General features: G+C 41.1%; 1 protein-coding gene across 4 annotated transcripts in view; it reads right to left on the bottom strand.

Moving 5' to 3' along the window:
• CRIM1 (cysteine rich transmembrane BMP regulator 1) overlaps positions 1-19,316 on the bottom strand; it is a 308,859-nt gene that overhangs the window by 278,353 nt on the left and 11,190 nt on the right. For all 4 annotated transcript variants that reach the window (XM_054022216.1, XM_054022214.1, XM_054022215.1 and 1 more), the window contains exon 2: positions 4,899-5,072. In XM_054022216.1, the coding sequence (XP_053878191.1) occupies positions 4,899-5,072 (174 nt within the window). The remainder of the gene's footprint in view (positions 1-4,898; positions 5,073-19,316) is intronic.

Raw genomic sequence — 19,316 nt, forward strand, 5'->3', positions numbered from 1 at the left:
AATAGCTGCTTGTATGTTGCAAGCAATTTATTTATTTTTATAATCTTAAACTACTTTGTACTTATTTAGTTTCCTAATTGTTAGTTACACAGAAAGGTGTTCCCATGCCATTAACCAGCTGAAGTTAGAAACTCAAGAAAACACAGTTATTTGTGCATCAGAGTGTTCCTGCCCCACTCCTTGAGAGTGAAAATGGGCTCTGGGAGTTACAGTTTTGTTCCTTGACTTTCAAGTGATAAGTGAAATTTAAGATTTTACCCTCCTCTACCTATTCCCACCCACGGCTATCTCCTGAGGAGGCTCCTAATATTTAACACTGATAAATGGCTGTCAGCAAAAGAGGCATTGCAGCATCCTTATATGAAAGAGCAACAATAATGGCAGTGTACACTTTCCCTCTCCACTAGAAGCCCCCTGCACGGCTGTTGCCCATACTTCTACCATGTGAAGCAGTGAGGGTAATGCTGGTTTTCAATCCCCTGCCTCCCCATGAGTCTGGTATGTAATGTTCCCCACCCTGATACCTGAAAAGATGAAGATATTTTTATAATATATAAAAATAAAAGTGAGCGTGTGGGGTTCTTACTAGGGAGGGGGTCTTTCTTTTTCTTTTGGAGCTCTCTGTGGTTTCTGGGGTGTGGATGCCTCTGATGTTCACTGGCATTAATTGCATTTCCATTATACATGGGTTTATGGAAACTAGGTCTTGTCGAACAAATATGACCTCAGTTTTTGATATTACAAGTGTGATTGATAAAGGTAACTGCACGGGTGTAATATACTTAGACTTTAATGTATTTGACATAGTACCCCACATCAGGATTTAAAAAAAGAGTCAGCACTATACAATATCAATATACCACAGATCAATAGGCCAATGGATTAAAAAAAAGGATGGACAGATCTCAAAAAGTAGTTGTCAACGAGGAATCATGAAATGGGGATGTTTTAGTGGGGGTACTACAGGGATAGGTACTAGGCCTGAGTCAATATTTTTATCAAAGACCTGGAAGTTAATATAAAAATAATTGCTGAGAAAATCTGTGGATGATACAAAGATCAGTGGAGTAGTAAATGAGAACAGGACAGTCATACAGAGTGATCTGAATAGCGTGATAAGCTGGACCCATTCAAATAAAAAAGTTTTAATATCGCCAAATGCAAAGTCATCTCAAAAAACAAAGAATGTAGGCCATATCTACAGAATGTGGGACAGTATCCTGTACAGTAATGACTCTGAAAAGGATTTCAGAGTCATAGTGAACATGTAACTGAACATGAACTCCCAGTGCAATGCTGTGGCAAACCAGGCTAATGTCATCCTTGGGAATATACATGGGAAAGTACGAAGGTGGTTTAACCTTTGTATAATCACCACTGACACTAGAATAATGTGTCCAGTTCTGACATCCACATTTGAAAAGGCACATTTAAAAAAAACTGGACAGTGGGCAGAGAATTGCTACACAACTGATACAGGGAGTGGGAAAAATGCCTTTAAGTGTGACAGACTTACATTTGCTCTATATGACATGGTTAGGTTGACATAAGCTGCCTTGGGTCAAATCTAGCTGTGGAAGTCTCTTCCCTTAAATTTGCCTCCTGCCTACATAAGCGCCTCTCTACACCGATTTAGTAACACCACCTCCCAGACCGGAGTAGAATCACAGTTGATGTAATTAGGTCAATACAGTGTCTACACTGCTTATGTCAACTGTTACTGGCTTTCAAAAGCCATCCCACAATACCCCACCCACCCACCCACTACAATCAATACAAATGCTTATGGTGAGGAGGTGCACTACCAACACCAGGTGCCAAATGTTCACGTGCACACAAGCAATTTAACAACTGTGGTGGCTGTATGACAGCATAAGTTAAGTTGACAATCCTATAGTGTCGACATGGCATTAGAAAGCTCAATCCGTTAAGTTTATCAGAAACATTAATAGGGAGCCTTGATTATGCTGTTTAAGTACTTTTCACAACTGTAGTAGGCAGACTTGACACTGAATACATCTGTCAAGTAAGAGTCCTGTTCACAATCAATTTTCAGAGTAAAACCAAAATTTTAAAACTCAGGTCATGTCCTGGCAAAAAGGGTGTGTTTTTCCATTTTTATTTCACCTCAATTCCTTTAGGTTAATGCAATTGAAAATTCTAGTAAAGATACAAGCTAGCATGTTTGAAGCCATGTTTTAGCCTAGGCGGGAGCAATTTAAGCAAAGGCTTGAGCAGATTCTTAGTTTGGCCAAACTGTTTTGTCCTTCCCCAATTCTCGGATAACAGTGAATCACCAAGGGCTTGTCTCAAGAGCTTTTGTACTGCTTTAGAAACCAATATAATTTAACAAGTACAACTCCTTAGCGTGGACGCAGTAATACCAGTATAGTTTCTCCCTCTGTATTTATGATAAGTACTTAAAAGGTAAAGCACATTTTTATTTCAATCATATGTGTATTTGGCAGCATACATAACATGTCCTTTGTTTACTATTATAATGGGTAGTAATGCACATCGGGGTTTTTTTTGTGTGTGTCCTTTTTATTTTGTTATTTTTTTAAATGTTTCTCTGCTTATAAATGGGGGAACAGTTCTGCTAAAAATATATCCACAGGGTTGATGCTTTATGATGTAATTTAATTATCCTCTGTCATATTCAAGAAAATCTGTTGTGGCTATGCTTTTCTCTCCCTCCCCTTTTGCTACTAATTCAGAAAAATAGGTTTAATCTGTGGAAAGACAGACGCTGTAAGTCATGTTCTGTATGATGCTTTGAGTAGTTTGCTATCAGCAATGAACACCTGTTAGGAGTCTAGCTGGAACTTCTTACAGAAGAAAATTGTATTAGAGCTTTGTCACTTCATGACAAAGGCTTACATGTTAACTAGGCTTTCAGTGTTCCAGAAGAGAGAGCACGCGAGAGTTAGTCAGTCCTGAACATTTTTATTTTCTCAAAGTATTCGCTGTTTAAAAACAAATAGAGCAAAAACCAGTGAAAGACAAAACTTATTCTGTTCACCGTTAAAGCACTTAATGTGGCTTCAAATAATTTTTCTATAGTTTCGTAACTGAAGGGCTTCACAAGCAGTACAAAGTAGACAGAAGAGTATGGGCTAAATCACTTAGAAATAAATTACTCAGGACAGCAGACATCATTTGAAGCTTGTTAAGATATACACAGCACGTATATTATCTCCCAGAGATACAAATAGTCCAACATTACTAACCTACAGTATTATAAATTAGATATCTGTAATGGTACTTGACTTTTATCCAAGTACTTTACAAACATTAATCCTCAGAACACTCTTGTTCAGTAGCCAGATCAATATTATAAACTCATTTTCCGAGACAGGCAAGTTACAGCTTCTCAGTCTGTTTCTCTAAGACCACAGATGCGGTCTTTGTCAGAGTCAGGATCAGAATTCAGTGCTTCTTTCTCACAGCATTAGACAACATCTCTACCACTCCAAGTAATAAACTGTGAAAAAGACTGCAGACAAAATTTTAAAACAAGACGCAAACTTCAAGTGATAGTTTCTTTGCTGCCTTTTGTACTTCAGACACATCCCTTGGTATTACTACAATTCTAGACCAGATCTAAACACAGATTTTGTACCAATTTTAAAAACTTTTCCAATTAGGCGTATGATAGCCAATAAACTAGCAGTACAACCCCTACTGTGGGTGAGCTTCTAACAGATCAGACCCACCACAGAGGAATATTCACTCTCACTGCTTTATTCCATATTTTTCCAGTTTATTGTTTGAGAACTTTAGCAGGTTTTCAAATTACTGTCATTTTCCATTGCTTAATTAAGATTCACACACTTAGGCAAGTCTCATAAAACATTTTATTTTCCTGACAACTTGTTAGTTTACTTATTTAAACTACCCTCATAACTCAGATCAACATGACTAGTATTCTTTTAGAACATTTAACTTTAACACTGCATTGAGTCACCATGTGGACTTTTAGTTGAGGCCAATTCACTCATTCACATATTTCAAATAATCTCAAATTCTTAGGATATGTTGGAAAATAAATGTTATGACAAAGTAAAATTGCACAGACAGCTGTCAAGAACCACCACATTTTCCATCCCAGCTCAGAGAACTTTTAAAAAGTACTTCATGCAGGTTTGATTGCAACACAATAACCCTAAACTCACTCTCTGGCTGAATTTAGGACTGCTTTGTTAAGCAGCATGTAATATAGCAATGTCTTAAGTGCTATGACACCAAATGTGAGTTTGAGGATAAGTATACACAAAAGTGTTGATCTAAAGTGAGCTAGAACAAATGGAAGACAAGTAATTGAGAAGTACTAGTATTAAAGTAATTCTATATTATATACTTCTGAAAAAGGAATAGCAATTCCATCATACAAAACATTGTGAATCAAGGCAACCAAAAACACCTTAAGATCTTTTGCTCTTTATTTATGACATTTAAAGTCCCTACATTTGTTCATGTGTCTATCACTTTAAATATAACAATGTAATTTTTAACAACTTGCTTTTCCACAACTATAAGAATTTGTGAAGCTGCACAAAGGTCAAAGTAGGACACCTAAACAAGTTGTGTTAATTTTGTCCTTGTCAACAGTGAAATGCACTTTTTAAAAAAGACACTTAGCACAAAGAAAGATAATATCAATCTCATCGATTTTCAAATCAAGGGTCTTGAGAGTCAAGCTGGATAAACCACATCTTCCTTAAACTCCACAGTGCTAATATCTTTAACACCTGTTCTTTTTGGAAGTTAAAGGCAGTTAGTCCCTGAAACCACTTAAGTTGTTTTAAGGATCAAGGATTATCACCTAGTGATAGGCCCTAGTGAAAGATGCACAATAAGGAATTACAAGTTGAAAATTACTAAAATCAAGCGCTTACCTTCAATCCTTTTTAAAGCCGACAGGCAAGCATCCTGGCTTGGAAACTCAAATGGATTACTACAGGTGCGAATGGTGTCACATTCGCATTTCCCATTGATTATGTTGCAACCTGTTACAAGGTTTTCATTGCAAGGTTCAAATCCAAGCAGCTGATCATCATCCCAATTTTCATCTGAAAAAACAAAATGAAGTCACTATGTTTATTGTACTTTCACTTAAGTCCACTTAATGGCATTAAAGTTGCCCACAAAAGTGCCAACATTAGGTGCACTCAACAAGCTTTGTTTTTTGCTATTAAAAAAATAATGCTATTCTAAACTGGACACCCTATGTTTGATATGCCACTTCTTCTGGCTATATAAAATATGAGGGCCACATGCAGCAATTTCATTTATTCAGAAAAAGATTAATCCAGACAATATGAATGCTGAATACTGTATTGTTTGTTACATTTCCCTATTCTGCTATTAGGATTAATACTGAGGAAATAATTTGCATGCAATAAGAGATGGACATAGGAGATGAAAGTGTTGAGAGTCTCTGGGTTAGGCTAAAAGAGGTAAAAAACAAGGATGTCGTCATGCTAGGAGTCTACTACAGGCCACCTAACTAGGTGGAAGAGGTGGATGAGGCTTTTTTTAAACAACTAACAATCATCCAAAGCCCAAGATTTGGTAGTGATGGGGGACTTCAACTATCCGGATATATGTTAGGAAAATAACATAGCGGGGCACAAACTATCCAACAAATTCTTGGACTGCGTTTCAGACAACTTTTTATTTCAGAAGGTTGAAAAAGCTACTAGGGGGGAAGCTGTTCTAGACTTGATTTTAACAAATAGGGAGGAACTCGTTGAGAATTTGAAAGTAGAAGGCAGCTTGGGTGAAAGTGATCATGAAATCAGAGTTTGCAATTCTAAGGAAAGGTAGAAGGGAGAACAGCAAAATAGAGAATGGATTTCAGGAAGGCAGATTTTGGTAAGCTCAGAGAGCTGATAGGTAAGGTCCCATGGGAATCAAGACAGAGGGGAAAAACAACCGAGGAGAGTTGGCAGTTTTTCAAAGGGACACTATTAAGGGCCCAAAAGCGAGCTATTCCGCTGGGTAGGAAAGACAGAAAATGTGGTAAAAGACCACCTTGGCTTAACCACGAGATCTTGCACGATCTAAAAAATAAAAAGGAGTCATAAAAAATGGAAACTAGGACAGATTACAAAGGATGAATATAGGCAAACACCACAGGAATGCAGGGGCAAGATTAGAAAGGCAAAGGCACAAAATGAGCTCAAACTAGCTACAGGAATAAAGGGAAACAAGAAGACTTTTTATCAATACATTAGAAGCAAGAGGAAGACCAAAGACAGGGTAGGCCCACTGCTTAGTGAAGAGGGAGAAACAGTAACAGGAAACTTGGAAATGGCAGAGATGCTTAATGACGTCTTTGTTTCGGTCTTCACCGAGAAGTCTGAAGGAATGCCTAACATAGTGAATGCTAATGGGAAGGGGGTAGGTTTAGCAGATAAAATAAAAAAAAAAGAACAAGTTAAAAATCACTTAGGAAAGTTAGATGCCTGCAAGTCACCAGGGCCTGATGAAATGCATCCTAGAATACTCAAGGAGCTAATAGAGGAGGTATCTGAGCCTCTAGCTATGATCTTTGGAAAATCATGGGAGATTCCAGAAGACTGGAAAAGGGCAAATATAGTGCCCAGCTATAAAAAGGGAAATAAAGACAACCCAGGAAACTACAGACCAATTAGTTTAAATTCTATGCCAGGGAAGATAATGGAGCAAGTAATTAAGGAAACCATGTGCAAACACTTGGAAGGTGGTAAGGTGATAGGGAATAGCCAGCATGGATTTGTAAAGAACAAATCATGTCAAACCAATCTGATCGCTTTCTTTGATAGGATAACGAGTCTTGTGGATAAGGGAGAAGCTGTGGATGTGGTATACCTAGATTTTAGTAAGGCATTTGATATCGTCTCACATGATATTCTTATCGATAAACTAGGCAAATACAATTTAGATGGGGCTACTATAAGGTGGGTGCATAACTGGCTGGATAACCGTACTCAGAGAGTTGTTATTAATGGTTCCCAATCCTGCTGGAAAGGCCTAACAAGTGGGGTTCTGCAGGGGTCTGTTTTGGAACTGGCTCTGTTCAATATCTTCATTAACGACTTAGATATTGGCATAGAAAGTACGCTTAAGTTTGCGGATGATCCCAAACTGGGAGGGATTGCAACTGCTTTGGAGGACAGGGTCATAATTCAAAATGATCTGGACAAACTGGAGAAATGGTCCGAGTTAAACAGGATGAAGTTTAACAAAGACAAATGCAAAGTGCTCCACTTAGGAAGAAAAAAAATCAGTTTCACACATACAGAATGGGAAGAGACTGTCTAGGAAGGAGTACGGCAGAAAGGGATCTAGGGGTTATAGTGGACCACAAGCTAAATATGCGATGCTGTTGCAAAAAAAGCAAACATGATTCTGGGATGTATTAACAGGTGTGTTGTGAGAAAGACACGAGAAGTCATTCTTCCACTCTACTCTGCTCAGGCCTCAGCTGGAGTATTGTGTCCAGTTCTGGGCACCGCATTTCAAGAAAGATGTGGAGAAATTGGAAAGGGTCCAGAGAAGAGCAACAAGAATGATTAAAGGTCTTGAGAATATGACCTATGAAGGAAGGCTGAAAGAATTGGGTTTGTTTAGTTTGGAAAAAAGAAGACAGAGGGGACATGATAGCAGTTTTCAGGTATCTAAAAGGGTGTCATAAGGAGGAGGGAGAAAACTTGTTCACCTTAGCCTAAGGATAGAACAAGAAGCAATGGGCTTAAACTGCAGCAAGGGAGGTCTAGGTTGGACTTTAGGAAAAAGTTCCTAACTGTCAGAGTGGTTAAACACTGGAATAAATTGCCTAGGGAGGTTGTGGAATCTCCATCTCTGGAGATGTTTAAGAGTAGGTTAGATAAATGTCTATCAGGGATGGTCTAGACAGTATTTGGTCCTGCCATGCGGGCAGGGGACTGGACTTGATGACCTCTCGAGGTCCCTTCCAGTCCTAGAATCTATGAATCTGATCAAGTGCATGGGAAAAACACGTACTTTAAAGCAGCACTCTCACTTGTGCAAACTGCAATACCTTTAGCAAACTACTTTAAATTAGAATGATTTGCTGGAGAGAATCTGAATAATCAGGATTATACAGGAGAGAGTCAAAATTGTTTTGCTGAGTCAGATAACAAGGGGACATTGGAAATTAACACAAGTTATAGGACCTATTGCATGCTATGTGTAGTCAATCTGTGGAATTAACTTCTGCAAGAGGTCTGAGTCAAATACTATAGTGAATTTAAGAGAGGTCTGATAATATCAGACTGTAATGTCTTCTACATCAGTGGCCTTTCTAGTATATGCAAGCACCCATCACTATACTAGGAAAAACTGCACAACTGTCTCAGACTCTTCGCTGCCAACTGCTAAGCAGCTTCTCTTTTACTGATCAGACTGTACTTTTGAAACAAGAAGATTAAGTTCCATCCACAGTTACTGAATTTCACATTGCTATGATGTAAGATATCATCATCAACTAAATATGCGGCCAAGGGTCTTTCCTGAATACTATAATGATCAACAGGTTTCAGAGTGGTAGCTGTGTTAGTCTGTATCAACAAAAAGAACGAGGCGTACTTGTGGCACCTTAGACTAACAAATTTATTTAAGCATAAGCTTTTGTGCATCCGACGAAGTGGGTTTTAGCCCACGGAAGCTTATGCTCAAATTTGTTAGTCTCTAAGGTGCCACAAGTACTTCTCGTTCTTTTTATAATGATCAATATGTACCATAAAGCACAAATGCCCCAGAAGTCCGTCCCCCCCAAGAGAACTACACAACAGGCTTAGTGCACTATGCACAATTGTTGCACAGGGAGTGGGAGATTTAAAAAAATAAAAAATAAAATCACATTAGTCATTGCCACATGTAGGACGCTGGACTAGAGGGGACAGTGTTTGATCCAGCCTGGCAAATCCCCTGTTGCTACGAAACAGTCTGGAGTTATTAACAATCAAATCCTACTCATGACGTGAAGAAAGGATTCATGAAAATTTTACCAATTCACCTAAAAGAGCAAAACAAAATATATTAACTAAAATCTTTTGCACTGGTGGTGCAAAGCAGTTTCCTATAAAGTTGAAGATAAGTTTTAAAGATCACAGCAAACTGTAGTTGCTTTAAAAACCATAATGAGACTAGGCGGCAGGACAAGAAAGTGCAAGGGAGTTTCAAACATCATGGAGAATAAAACACTTGAGCAAGAGATACTTCTGGACTAACTAGAGTGGAGTCTGATGAAAGTGTGAACTGAATTCTAGATTATTTCTTCGCATATCTCCACCAGAGGAACATGTCTAATGTATACCACTGACTGTGTTGCTGTGGCTATTTAAACTAGGAGGTACTGGTTTCCTAGCGAAGATGCAACATCGTATCCAGTAGGAAAAAGTGTCTGGTAATATGTTTCCACAGGTACCTAACCCCTATGATACAAACTGCCTGCTTCAAATTCTAAAGGACTTGGTCTTTTACAGATATGAATGGAGTCATCTTTTCACATCTATGGTATGGAGACAGGTTTCCCCAGAACATGAAAGGTCTCAGGAAGAACACAGGGAAATGCACTGGACAAGTGAAAAGCTGAGGCCACTTTAGGCATGAAGCTAGGATGGGACATCACTGGTCACTGCCTTTGTAGACCACAGTACAAAAGGTGGCATGGTCATCAACATATTAAACTCACTTGCCCTCTTAGTAGATGTAATCACTTTGAGGAAGTCTGTTTTGATCAATAAATGCTCTAGAAAGGGTTAAATGAGATGGCTCATAAGGAGGGTTTATTAGCTTTATTAGGACAAGATTTAGCTTCAATTATAGTGGGGGGGAGGAGAAGAGGAAGACATTTATCATGTTGTTGAGGAACCTGGTGACTATAGGGTGAGAAGGCATACTCGTAAGAATAGCAGCTCATTAGGTTTGTTCTTAGAAAGGTGGACTTTTAAGGAAGCCATACCTAAACCCCAAAATGTAAGGTGTAGATGGTACTCCAGGACTGCAATGATCCCAGCCTAATATTGAGTTAGTCCTTTACTAGTGATTCAGATAGTGAACTACAGCCTTTTCTGTTTATAGCAGCTCGATCTGGAACCTTTCCTGGATTGCAGTAGGATGGCTTGGACTCTGAGGGTCGGGGAGTCCACAGTAGTCAAAAGGTCCCATGTTGCAAGGTGGAATGTCTCTAGGCTGGAGACATAATCCTCCCTTGCTGTTGAGACAAGATGCCCAGAGAGAGGCAGCAGGTAATATGGTTTTCTGGCCAGCTGCAGAATACACAGGGTGCCAGTACTGGTGAGACAACTTTAAATCTATTAATACAACTCTGTCCAATCTGATCTTTATGACCTTGGGTATCTGGGAGACAAGTGTTTGCTCCTTGTAGTAGAAATATATTCAGAAGGAAGCTTTGGCCCCCTCTGCACTTGGTGTTTTGTTTGGATGCAAAGATCCCTATTACTTTGGCTGTGAATAGGCCACAATGGAAGGACTCTGAACTGGTAATGTTTTGTCCTCATGCAAACCTCAGGCACTTGATAAGACTGTGATTGTGTCATGAAATGAAGCGTGTCCTTTAAGTTGAGAGCCACATACCAGTTTCCTTGGAATAAGAGAGGGAGAATGTCTCCTAGGGTGTGCATCCTGAACTGAATGCTCATATGTGCCTGTTGATGTTTCTGAGGTCAAGGACAAATTTCAGACAATTGCTCTTCCAGTAATCAGGAAGTAGCAAGAATAAAATCCTTTACCCCAATGTTCCTGTAGAGCCTCCTCTACGACTCTCTTCATGACCTACAGGCCTCTCTAGTGAGACTGGTCCTTAAAAAAAAAAAAAAAAGGAGGGGGGAGATGGCCATGTAGCCTGATGCAGAAATGGGTGGATTAGTATCCATTGCAGATGGTGCCCAGAAATCAGAAGTAAACGTGCATCTGTATGTTCTATAGGAGGAGAGACTGGGTCAGAAAGGAGGGAATGAAGAGAGGATGACTGGAGATATGGTGCAAATTGGTATATGGCTCTCAACCATACCTTCAAAATTGCTGCTTGGAGTCAGATACTCTGAGGGATCCTACTTCTGTTCTGCTGAGGATGTTTGCCAGCAAAAGGTTTAGAAGATGCCCATGAAACTGCATCCCTTGATGTTGTAAGGGAGACTGTTCCTGAAAGTAGAACACTGATAGAAGAGAGCGGTCTTCTTCAACTCCGAGGAAGTGAATTCCACAGGGTGGGCAGTGGCCTAAATATTCTACATCGCCTTGTCACTAAGGAAGCCATTACCCTCCAATGGGAGGTCTGATTTTCCCCTAGGATTCCAGTGGTGTGTCAGTGCTAGATAAGGGATCAGTGCCAAGGGAGGGCATGCTGCCTGGCTCAGTGCTCTGTGTTCGAGATGATCTTGTGGCTTCCAAGAGTCTTCATGGAGCTCTGTATATAGAGTCACAAGCAGCTGGAATGAGCCCTGGCATGGCTTGAGACTTCAGAAGGATACCAAGTCAGGAAAGGAGTGCAATGCCCCAAAGGCTATTCCAAGGATCCTGCAAACTCTTCTCCAAAGAAACTGAAGGCACTCCAAGGTGGCTGTGGAGTGGAACCTGAGAGACAGTTACAGGGCAGAATCAGGTAGCAGAAGAGTCGTGCAGCAGAGTGGCTAGCACCGTCGATGGTGCGAGACCCCCAACTCAGAACAGAGATCAAACTGCTATCAGAATCTGAACAAGTGAGGTGTTTAAGCTGATCAATGCGGAGATCTCTACACTCGTCCAGTGCTTGGAAAAAGTGACCGCAATGCCATCTTAAGGCCCTCAAAATATTCTGGAGTGGGGAGTAAGAAGAGAGACAGCTGGCACCTCTTGTACTGGGGCTGGGCTATTGAAGCCTTATGAAATGATGCTGGATCATAGTATGGGGTCAAGAAGACCGGGGTCTTGAGCCTGAGAGAGAATGCAGTGCTGAGGCCAAAGCGAATCTTGGGTCCTAATTAAGAGAACCTCAGCATAGAGGCTGGTCTCAATACAGTCAACAAGCCGGTTAAATATCAGGCTGCAGGCACTGAGAAGCCACATTAGCCTGAAACATCTCTCCCATAGTTTAGGGAGAGAAAGTGTGGCATACTATATATTGGGTTATGAGTGGCAACTACATAAACCACCACCAAACATGGGCAGGTACAACCATCTCCACAAAAGATATTTTCACACTACTGCTGGTCCTGGAGAGTGGGCAGTGCTCAGCCATTCACAAGTACTATATAGAAACCCACTGAGCTATTCCCTCAGTTTATTTCCAACAAATGCTTGAATTAAGGAGGACTGTCCTCAGAAGAACCGCTCAGACCAAGTACCTAAGACTTGATACATCATTGATGATTTTCTGAAATTTGGTACTTCATTCTCCGGGTTTATCTAGACCTGAAAGACACTTTGGATTGAAGTAGTGTGTGAATTTAAAGCAGAACATTTATTCCAGAACAGTTCCATGTGGAGATGAACACTAGCTCCTAGAAATACAGCCTCAGGAAAGATTTATATGATGGTGAAATATCTTTCCTGACCTCTTCACAATATAAAAACACTTAATGAAATACTTTATGGAACATCATTGTAGCATTTGTTCTAATTCTAGTATAGGAAATGTCTGGATTACAAGAGTTAGATATACTTGTTTCTAGAGACAAAAAATATGGTTGTTTGTTAGCAGCTAACCAGAAGCTCCATCTTTGTTTTAAAAAGCCACACATGCATGTAATGTACAAGTGATGAGAAAGTAACTACGTGAGGGAAGAACATATTACTGCTGCTGAAAGGACAGTGAAATGTTACACAGTATGAAAATAGTTGACTCAAGCTGGTGCACTAAGATTAAAGAAAAGCTTTACTTTACACTGATACTATCCTTCCTGCCTAGGGTGACCAGGCAGCAAATGTGAAAAATCGGGATGGGGGTGGGGGGGGTAATAGGAGCCTATATAAGAAAAAGACCCCAAAATCAGGACTGTCCCTATAAAATTGGGACATCTGGTCACCCTATTCCTGCCCCTCCATTCCCCTCCTCTTGTCACCAAATCTCTTTTCCTGTACTTTGGTTTTCCTTTTTTCCCTGCATGCTATTTCAGTCACTCCTTCCTCCCACTGAATCTTTTTTACATCCCAGCCTCTTTCCTTCTGGGACAACCTCCCTGTGAACATACACCACCAATACATAGCCTGCATTGCATTTTCCCCCACTCAACCTCTATCAAGCTAACAAAAGAAAAAAAAATTACGGGTGGGGAGAGGGGGAGGGTCCACTACAAATAAGCGTCAAGGTTGAAAGATCGACCTTGCACCATCCTTAATATACTTTATCTTTAGATAAAAAAAATGTACAAGAGTTTCCAGTATATTGTTAAAATGTGAGCAAACACTGTAGCTGAAGTCATACTTCTGAAATGGTCACCTTCAAGTTGAATTTTAGGTGACTGAAGGTGGATTTCTGGGGGAGAGCAAGAGAAGAGAAGCAGCATGCAGGGAGCTGAAAAAGAGTGGTTCTGTGATTTGAACATGAAAAAAATGTGTTTTTTTTTTTCAAATGAAGTCTTGTGACATTTTCTTATCTGACCCCTCAGTTTCAGAGCTGAGGGATGGAATAAGAAAGTTGCATAAAAATAGCCTTCACTGAGGAAACCTTGTCCTGTTCCATAGGTAGTAGATTTTTAAAGGCTCAAACTGTCAAATCAAAACTAAGTTTGAGACTGGCCATTAAATATTCTTAAACTTGCAAAGTGCAGCCGTAAGGAAAAATGTTGCTGCACATGAATGGAATAAATACAGCTGTACACTGGAATAGCCAACAGTTTGCTATGAATCACTGAAAACACTTGGGACTGACAGAAGGGATCCTGCAGAAGTTCTAAAATTAAGTGGGTTGAAGGAATAGCTACTGCAGACAGCTCTTTGGTATCTGGCTGTAAAGGAGGAGAACACCCTGGAAAGGAAAGTCAAATGGGGAGAGGTATAGAATTTACTACACACCTTTTAAGTAGATGCAGGACCAGCACCAAACCTAGAGAAGTCACAAAATCATAGACTTTAAGGTCAGAAGGGACCATTATGATAGTCTAGTCTGACCTTCTGCACAACGCAGGCCACAGAATCTCACCCACCCACTCCTGTATCAAACCCCTAACCCATGTCTGAGCTACTGAAGTCCTCAAATGGTGGTTTAAAAGACTTCAAGGGGCAGAGAATCCTCCAGCAAGTGACCCGTGCCCCAGGCTGCAGAGGAAGGCGAAAAACCCCCAGGGCCTTTGCCAATCTGCCCTGGAAGAAAATTCCTTCCCAACCCCAAATATGGCGATCAGCTAAACCCTGATCATGTGGGCAAGACTCACCAGCCAGACACCCAGGAAAGAATTCTCTGTAGTAACTCAGATCCCACCCCATCTAACATCCCATCACAGGCCATTGGGCATATTTACTGCTAATAGTCAAAGATCAACTAATTGCCAAAATTAGGTTATACCATCATAAACTTATCAAGCTTAGTCTTGAAGCCAGATATGTCTTTTGCCCCCACTGCTCCCCTCGGAAGGCTGTTCCAGAACTTCACTCCTCTGATGGTTAGAAACCTTAGTCTAATTTCAAATCTAAATTTCCTGAAGGCCAGTTTATATCTATTTGTTCTTGTGTCCACATTAGTACTGAGCTTAAATAATTCCTCTCCATCCCTGGTATTTATCCCTCTGATATATTTGTAGAGTACAATCATATCTCCCCTCAGCCTTCTTTTGGTTAGGCTGAACAAGCCAAGCTCTGAGTCTCCTTTCATAAGACAGGTTTTCCATTCCTCGGATCATCCTAGTAGCCCTTCTCTGTACCTGTTCCAGTTTGAATTCATCCTTCTTAAACATGGGAGACCAGAACTGCACACAGTATTCCAGATGAGGTCTCACTAGTGCCTTGTATAACGGTACTAACACCTCCTTATCGCTACTGGAAATACCTCGCCTGATACATTCCAAGACCGCATTAGTTTCCCCCCCACACACACAGCCATATCATTGTCATCCTCTGATCAACCAATACTCCGAGGTCCTTCTCCTCCTCTGTTACTGCCAACTGATGCGTACCCAGCTTAACAAAAATTCTTGTTATTAATCCCTAAATGCATGACCTTGCACTTTTCACTATTAAATTTCATCCTCTTACTATTACTCCAGTTTACAAGGTCATCCAGATCTTCCTGTATGATATCCCAGTCCTTCTCTGTATTGGCAATACCTCCCAGCTGTATGTCATCCACAAACTTTATTAGCACATTCCCACTTTGTGCCAACACCAGTAATAAAAAGATTAAATAAGATTGGTCCCAAAACCGATCCCAGAGGAACACCACTAGTAACCTCCCTCCAGCCTGACAGTTCACTTTTCAGTATGACCCGTTGTAGTCTCCCCTTTAACAAGTTCCTTATCCACCTTTTAATTTTCATATTGATTCCCATCTTTTCCAATTTAGCTAATAATTTCCCGTATCAAATGCCTTACTGAAATGGAGGTAAATTAGATCCACTGTGTTTCCTTTGTCTAAAAAAAAAAAAAAAAAAAAAAAAATCTGTTCCCTTCTCAAAGAAGGAGTTCAGGTTGGTTTGGCATGATCTACCTTTTGTAAAACCATGTTCTATTTTGTCCCAATTACCATTGACCTCAGTGTCCTTAACTACTTTCTCCTTCAAATTTTTTTCCAAGACCTTGCATACTACAGATGTCAAACTAACAGGCCTGTAGTTACCCGGATCACTTTTTTCCCCCCCCTTTCTTAAAAATAGGAACTATGTTAGCAATTCTCCAGTCAAACGGTACAGCCCCTGAGTTTACAGATTAATTACAAATTCTTGCTAATGGGCTTGCAATTTCATGCGCCAGTTCCTTTAGTATTCTTGGATGAAAATTATCTGGGCCCCCCGATTGAGTCCCATTAAGCTGTTTGAGTCTGGCTTCTACCTTGGATGTGGTAATATCTACCGCCATATCCTCATTCCCATTTGTCATCCTATTATTATCCTTAAGCTTCTCATTAAAGACTGAGGCAAGTATTTGTTAGATATGTAGGGCTAGTCATATCTTCATCTACCTTGATCACCCCTCTCGGTACTCTATTCCAGTGTCCAATTTTAGGTGATTAAAACTCTTTTCAGATAAGACCCATCCCACAGAATGAGCAACTGTATATATTTAAAATATGTAGCCTTTTAAACACCTGTCCTGAATTCTGGAATCCACCCAAAAGACGCCTACACAAAAAGTAAAAAAGAAAAGACAGTATTTCCATAATCAGATGGAAATGTGAAAGATGCACTTAAGCAAAGCTAATAAGATATTCATTCACGAAATATATTTGGTCTTAAGACCAAATGATATGCACTGAGTTGTCAATAATGGCAATTTTAAAACTGCAAGAGAAACTGACATTTGAACAGGACAAACCGAACGCTTACTTTGGCTGGGCTTTTATCACTAATCTGTCCAACAGTAAAAGATCAATGATTTTTCAATTTTGGCTAAGTTTTGTCTGCTAGTGCAAAGCAACACTGCTAAAATAATATTAATTTCTAAAAATACACACTGATATATGTACATGTAACTGAACTGTTTGTTATGCAGTAAGGCAGAAAAATCACACACAAAGAACCAAAACATCTGAAGAATTGTACCAGTGGTCAGGTAAAGACTGACTACCTAGACAAGCACAAATTTCACTTAAAGCCAGTGGATCCTCCTCATTTGAAATAAGTTGCGACAAAAGGAGGAATTGAATGAGTTGTCTTTTCCAGAGAGGAAGAGCCCGTGAGCCACCTTCGAGCAGGGAGCTCCAATACCAGGACAAACAGTTTAGGACAAATGTTTCAATAGAATAGATTTCATTCAAGCAGCACTCAATGCCTGTTAGTTTTCCTTTATGACAGTGTGATGAATTGGCTAAACAGCAACTGATAAGTAGAGTGTATGTTGGTGTATTTGCTGAGGCTCTTTTCCTTCTGCTCAGGAAAGTGATGGCTTGCCAAAAGCAGAAGATTCTGTAGCAGTTCAAAGAAGTGGATCAAAAAGGCAGGGTATCTGGACTCCTGAAAGGAGAATGGCATTTGATGAGCTGAGGAACTGCATTGAAACCCACCAAGTGTTAGGGCCAACAGAAGTGAACTAAAGCACTAAAGCAATAGTTGCCTCAGCTGTGGTGCACATGGCACGTGCTACCAGGGGCTGTGTCAAGTAAGGGCCAGTAACACCGCACTGCAGAGGCCCCATGAAAGATTATTACAATTTGTTGTTTGCAGCTTTGTTGTAGCTGTGTGGGTCCCAGGATATTAGTGAGGTAATATCTTTTATTGGACCAACTTCTCTTTGTATAAGCTTGGATCTTTCACCGAGCTCTTCTTCACGTCTGGGAAATGAAGTGGTAGTGTCACAGCTAAATACGAGGTGGAACAGATTGTTTAGCAGAGATTTTTTTTACTCAAAGACAGACTTCCCTAGAATTATTACCTAGGTCCCACCTCTTCACACCTATAAAAGAGCACCAGATGCCACTTGGGGTATGTCTACAGAGAATTTTGGCGACTACAGAAGCAAGCCTCACACATTGAGTGAGCAGACTTTGGCAAAAAGAGCAGCTTAGACAGCGCTTCAAAGTTGCAGCTTAGTTGGAGCTCAGGCTCTGAAGTCTATCGAGTCTGTTGTTCTGAGTTGGGAGGCTCACTCCCAGTCTCCAAAATGCTGTGTAGATATAGCCTCATTCTTTCCTTTTCATTCACTTACAGAGCAGCAGTCTAGGAATGTCTTATGACAGCCCAGAAGAGCTTACTCATGCATCCTATTCTAGCATGGCCTGCTTCCAGGCCCTGTCAGCTTGCGCTGCCTCCTCTGGGACACCTGAAGTCATCCTCAACAGGGGCCAGGGATGAGGTAAACCACAATCATACTACATACAACTACCCACCCATGGCTAAGGACTCACTGCTGGAAGCCCCTACCTCACAAATATGTCAGACTGCCTCACAGACCTCCTTTCTGTTGGGTCTTGTCACTGGGCAAGTACACCCATCACCCTGGGGGCATGGCAACGGCATGGTAGCCCTGCGATAAGTCAATACAGCTGCCCTCAGCCTCAGAGCTGCGTGGCCCAATGGCTGGCATCAATAGGATTCCCCTTGTCTGCAGGGAAGTGCAGCCTAATGGCCAGAGTCAATAGGACTTCCCTCTGCTGCAGAGAAGCACGGCCCGATAGCCAGAGTCAACAGGAGGGTCTTTGGTGGGCCGCCCACCAGAAGGGGGCGGCTGGGATAGGGAGACCCAGGCCCTCCCTGCTCCACTAGATCCCAAACCAGGGCCCTGGTAGTGGCAAATGGGTTCGCCAACAAGTCAGCAGGGAATCTGCTCACAAAACGCCAACTGCTGCAGGGACCCTGGCTAGTCCCTCCCTGGGCTACTTCCGACCATGACTCCTGCCGTTGAAGTTGGGATGTCTTCAGAGTCTTTGGGCTCCTCGGGTGGCAACTGCAATCTCCCTGGGGGTTCCGCAGGTACTGGGCACTTGCCTAGGCCTCGGCATCTCCTGCTCCAGCGGTCCAGGAGCCTGCCTGCTTCTCGGGTGGAGCCAGCAAGGTAAGTCCTTCCTCCTCTGCAGTCAGCCCAGACTGAGGTAGATTGCTCCCTTTTATACTGCAGCTGGAGCATGCCCAGCAGGATCAAGGGGCCATGGCTTCCTCTCCTAAGAGTGCTGCCTTAAACCCTTCCACTCCAGCTCGACTCCCCACTGAAGTCAACCCTAGCACTGTCCTCCAGCATCTGACAGATCTATGCAAAGCCAAGCCTATTAGCCCTTATATAGTATTGCAATTCATGATTTTATTGGGAGGTCTCCATATTTTTGTTATTTCTTAGTGACTCCAGTAGTTGTGGCTTTATGTGATAATCTCTACTTGCTTATCTTTTTAAATAAAGTCTCTAATCCTCATGGTTTCAGAGAAAAGCTTGGAAATGTGACGTGACTATGGCTTTTGAGCTTTCAAAGATTAAGAGCCCAAAATTATTTTTTTGGTTACAGCTCCTGATTTAAACCAATTTATTTTTGAATATGTGGGGTTGGCAGCACTACATTATGCCAGTCCTTCATTGGACAGTCCAAATAAGAGAACCTTGTCCAGTGTTCCATTATGCAACTAAGATCCCTCACTCGTACTAGAGGGGAGCATGAAATGCACATTGAGTGGAATTTCAACTGTCCTAATAAGCAAGAAAAATTATTCCAACTCCAGGAAAATTGATGT

This window comes from Malaclemys terrapin, chromosome 3, assembly GCF_027887155.1.
Source record: "Malaclemys terrapin pileata isolate rMalTer1 chromosome 3, rMalTer1.hap1, whole genome shotgun sequence".
In the NCBI taxonomy this organism is placed as follows: Eukaryota; Metazoa; Chordata; order Testudines; family Emydidae; genus Malaclemys; species Malaclemys terrapin.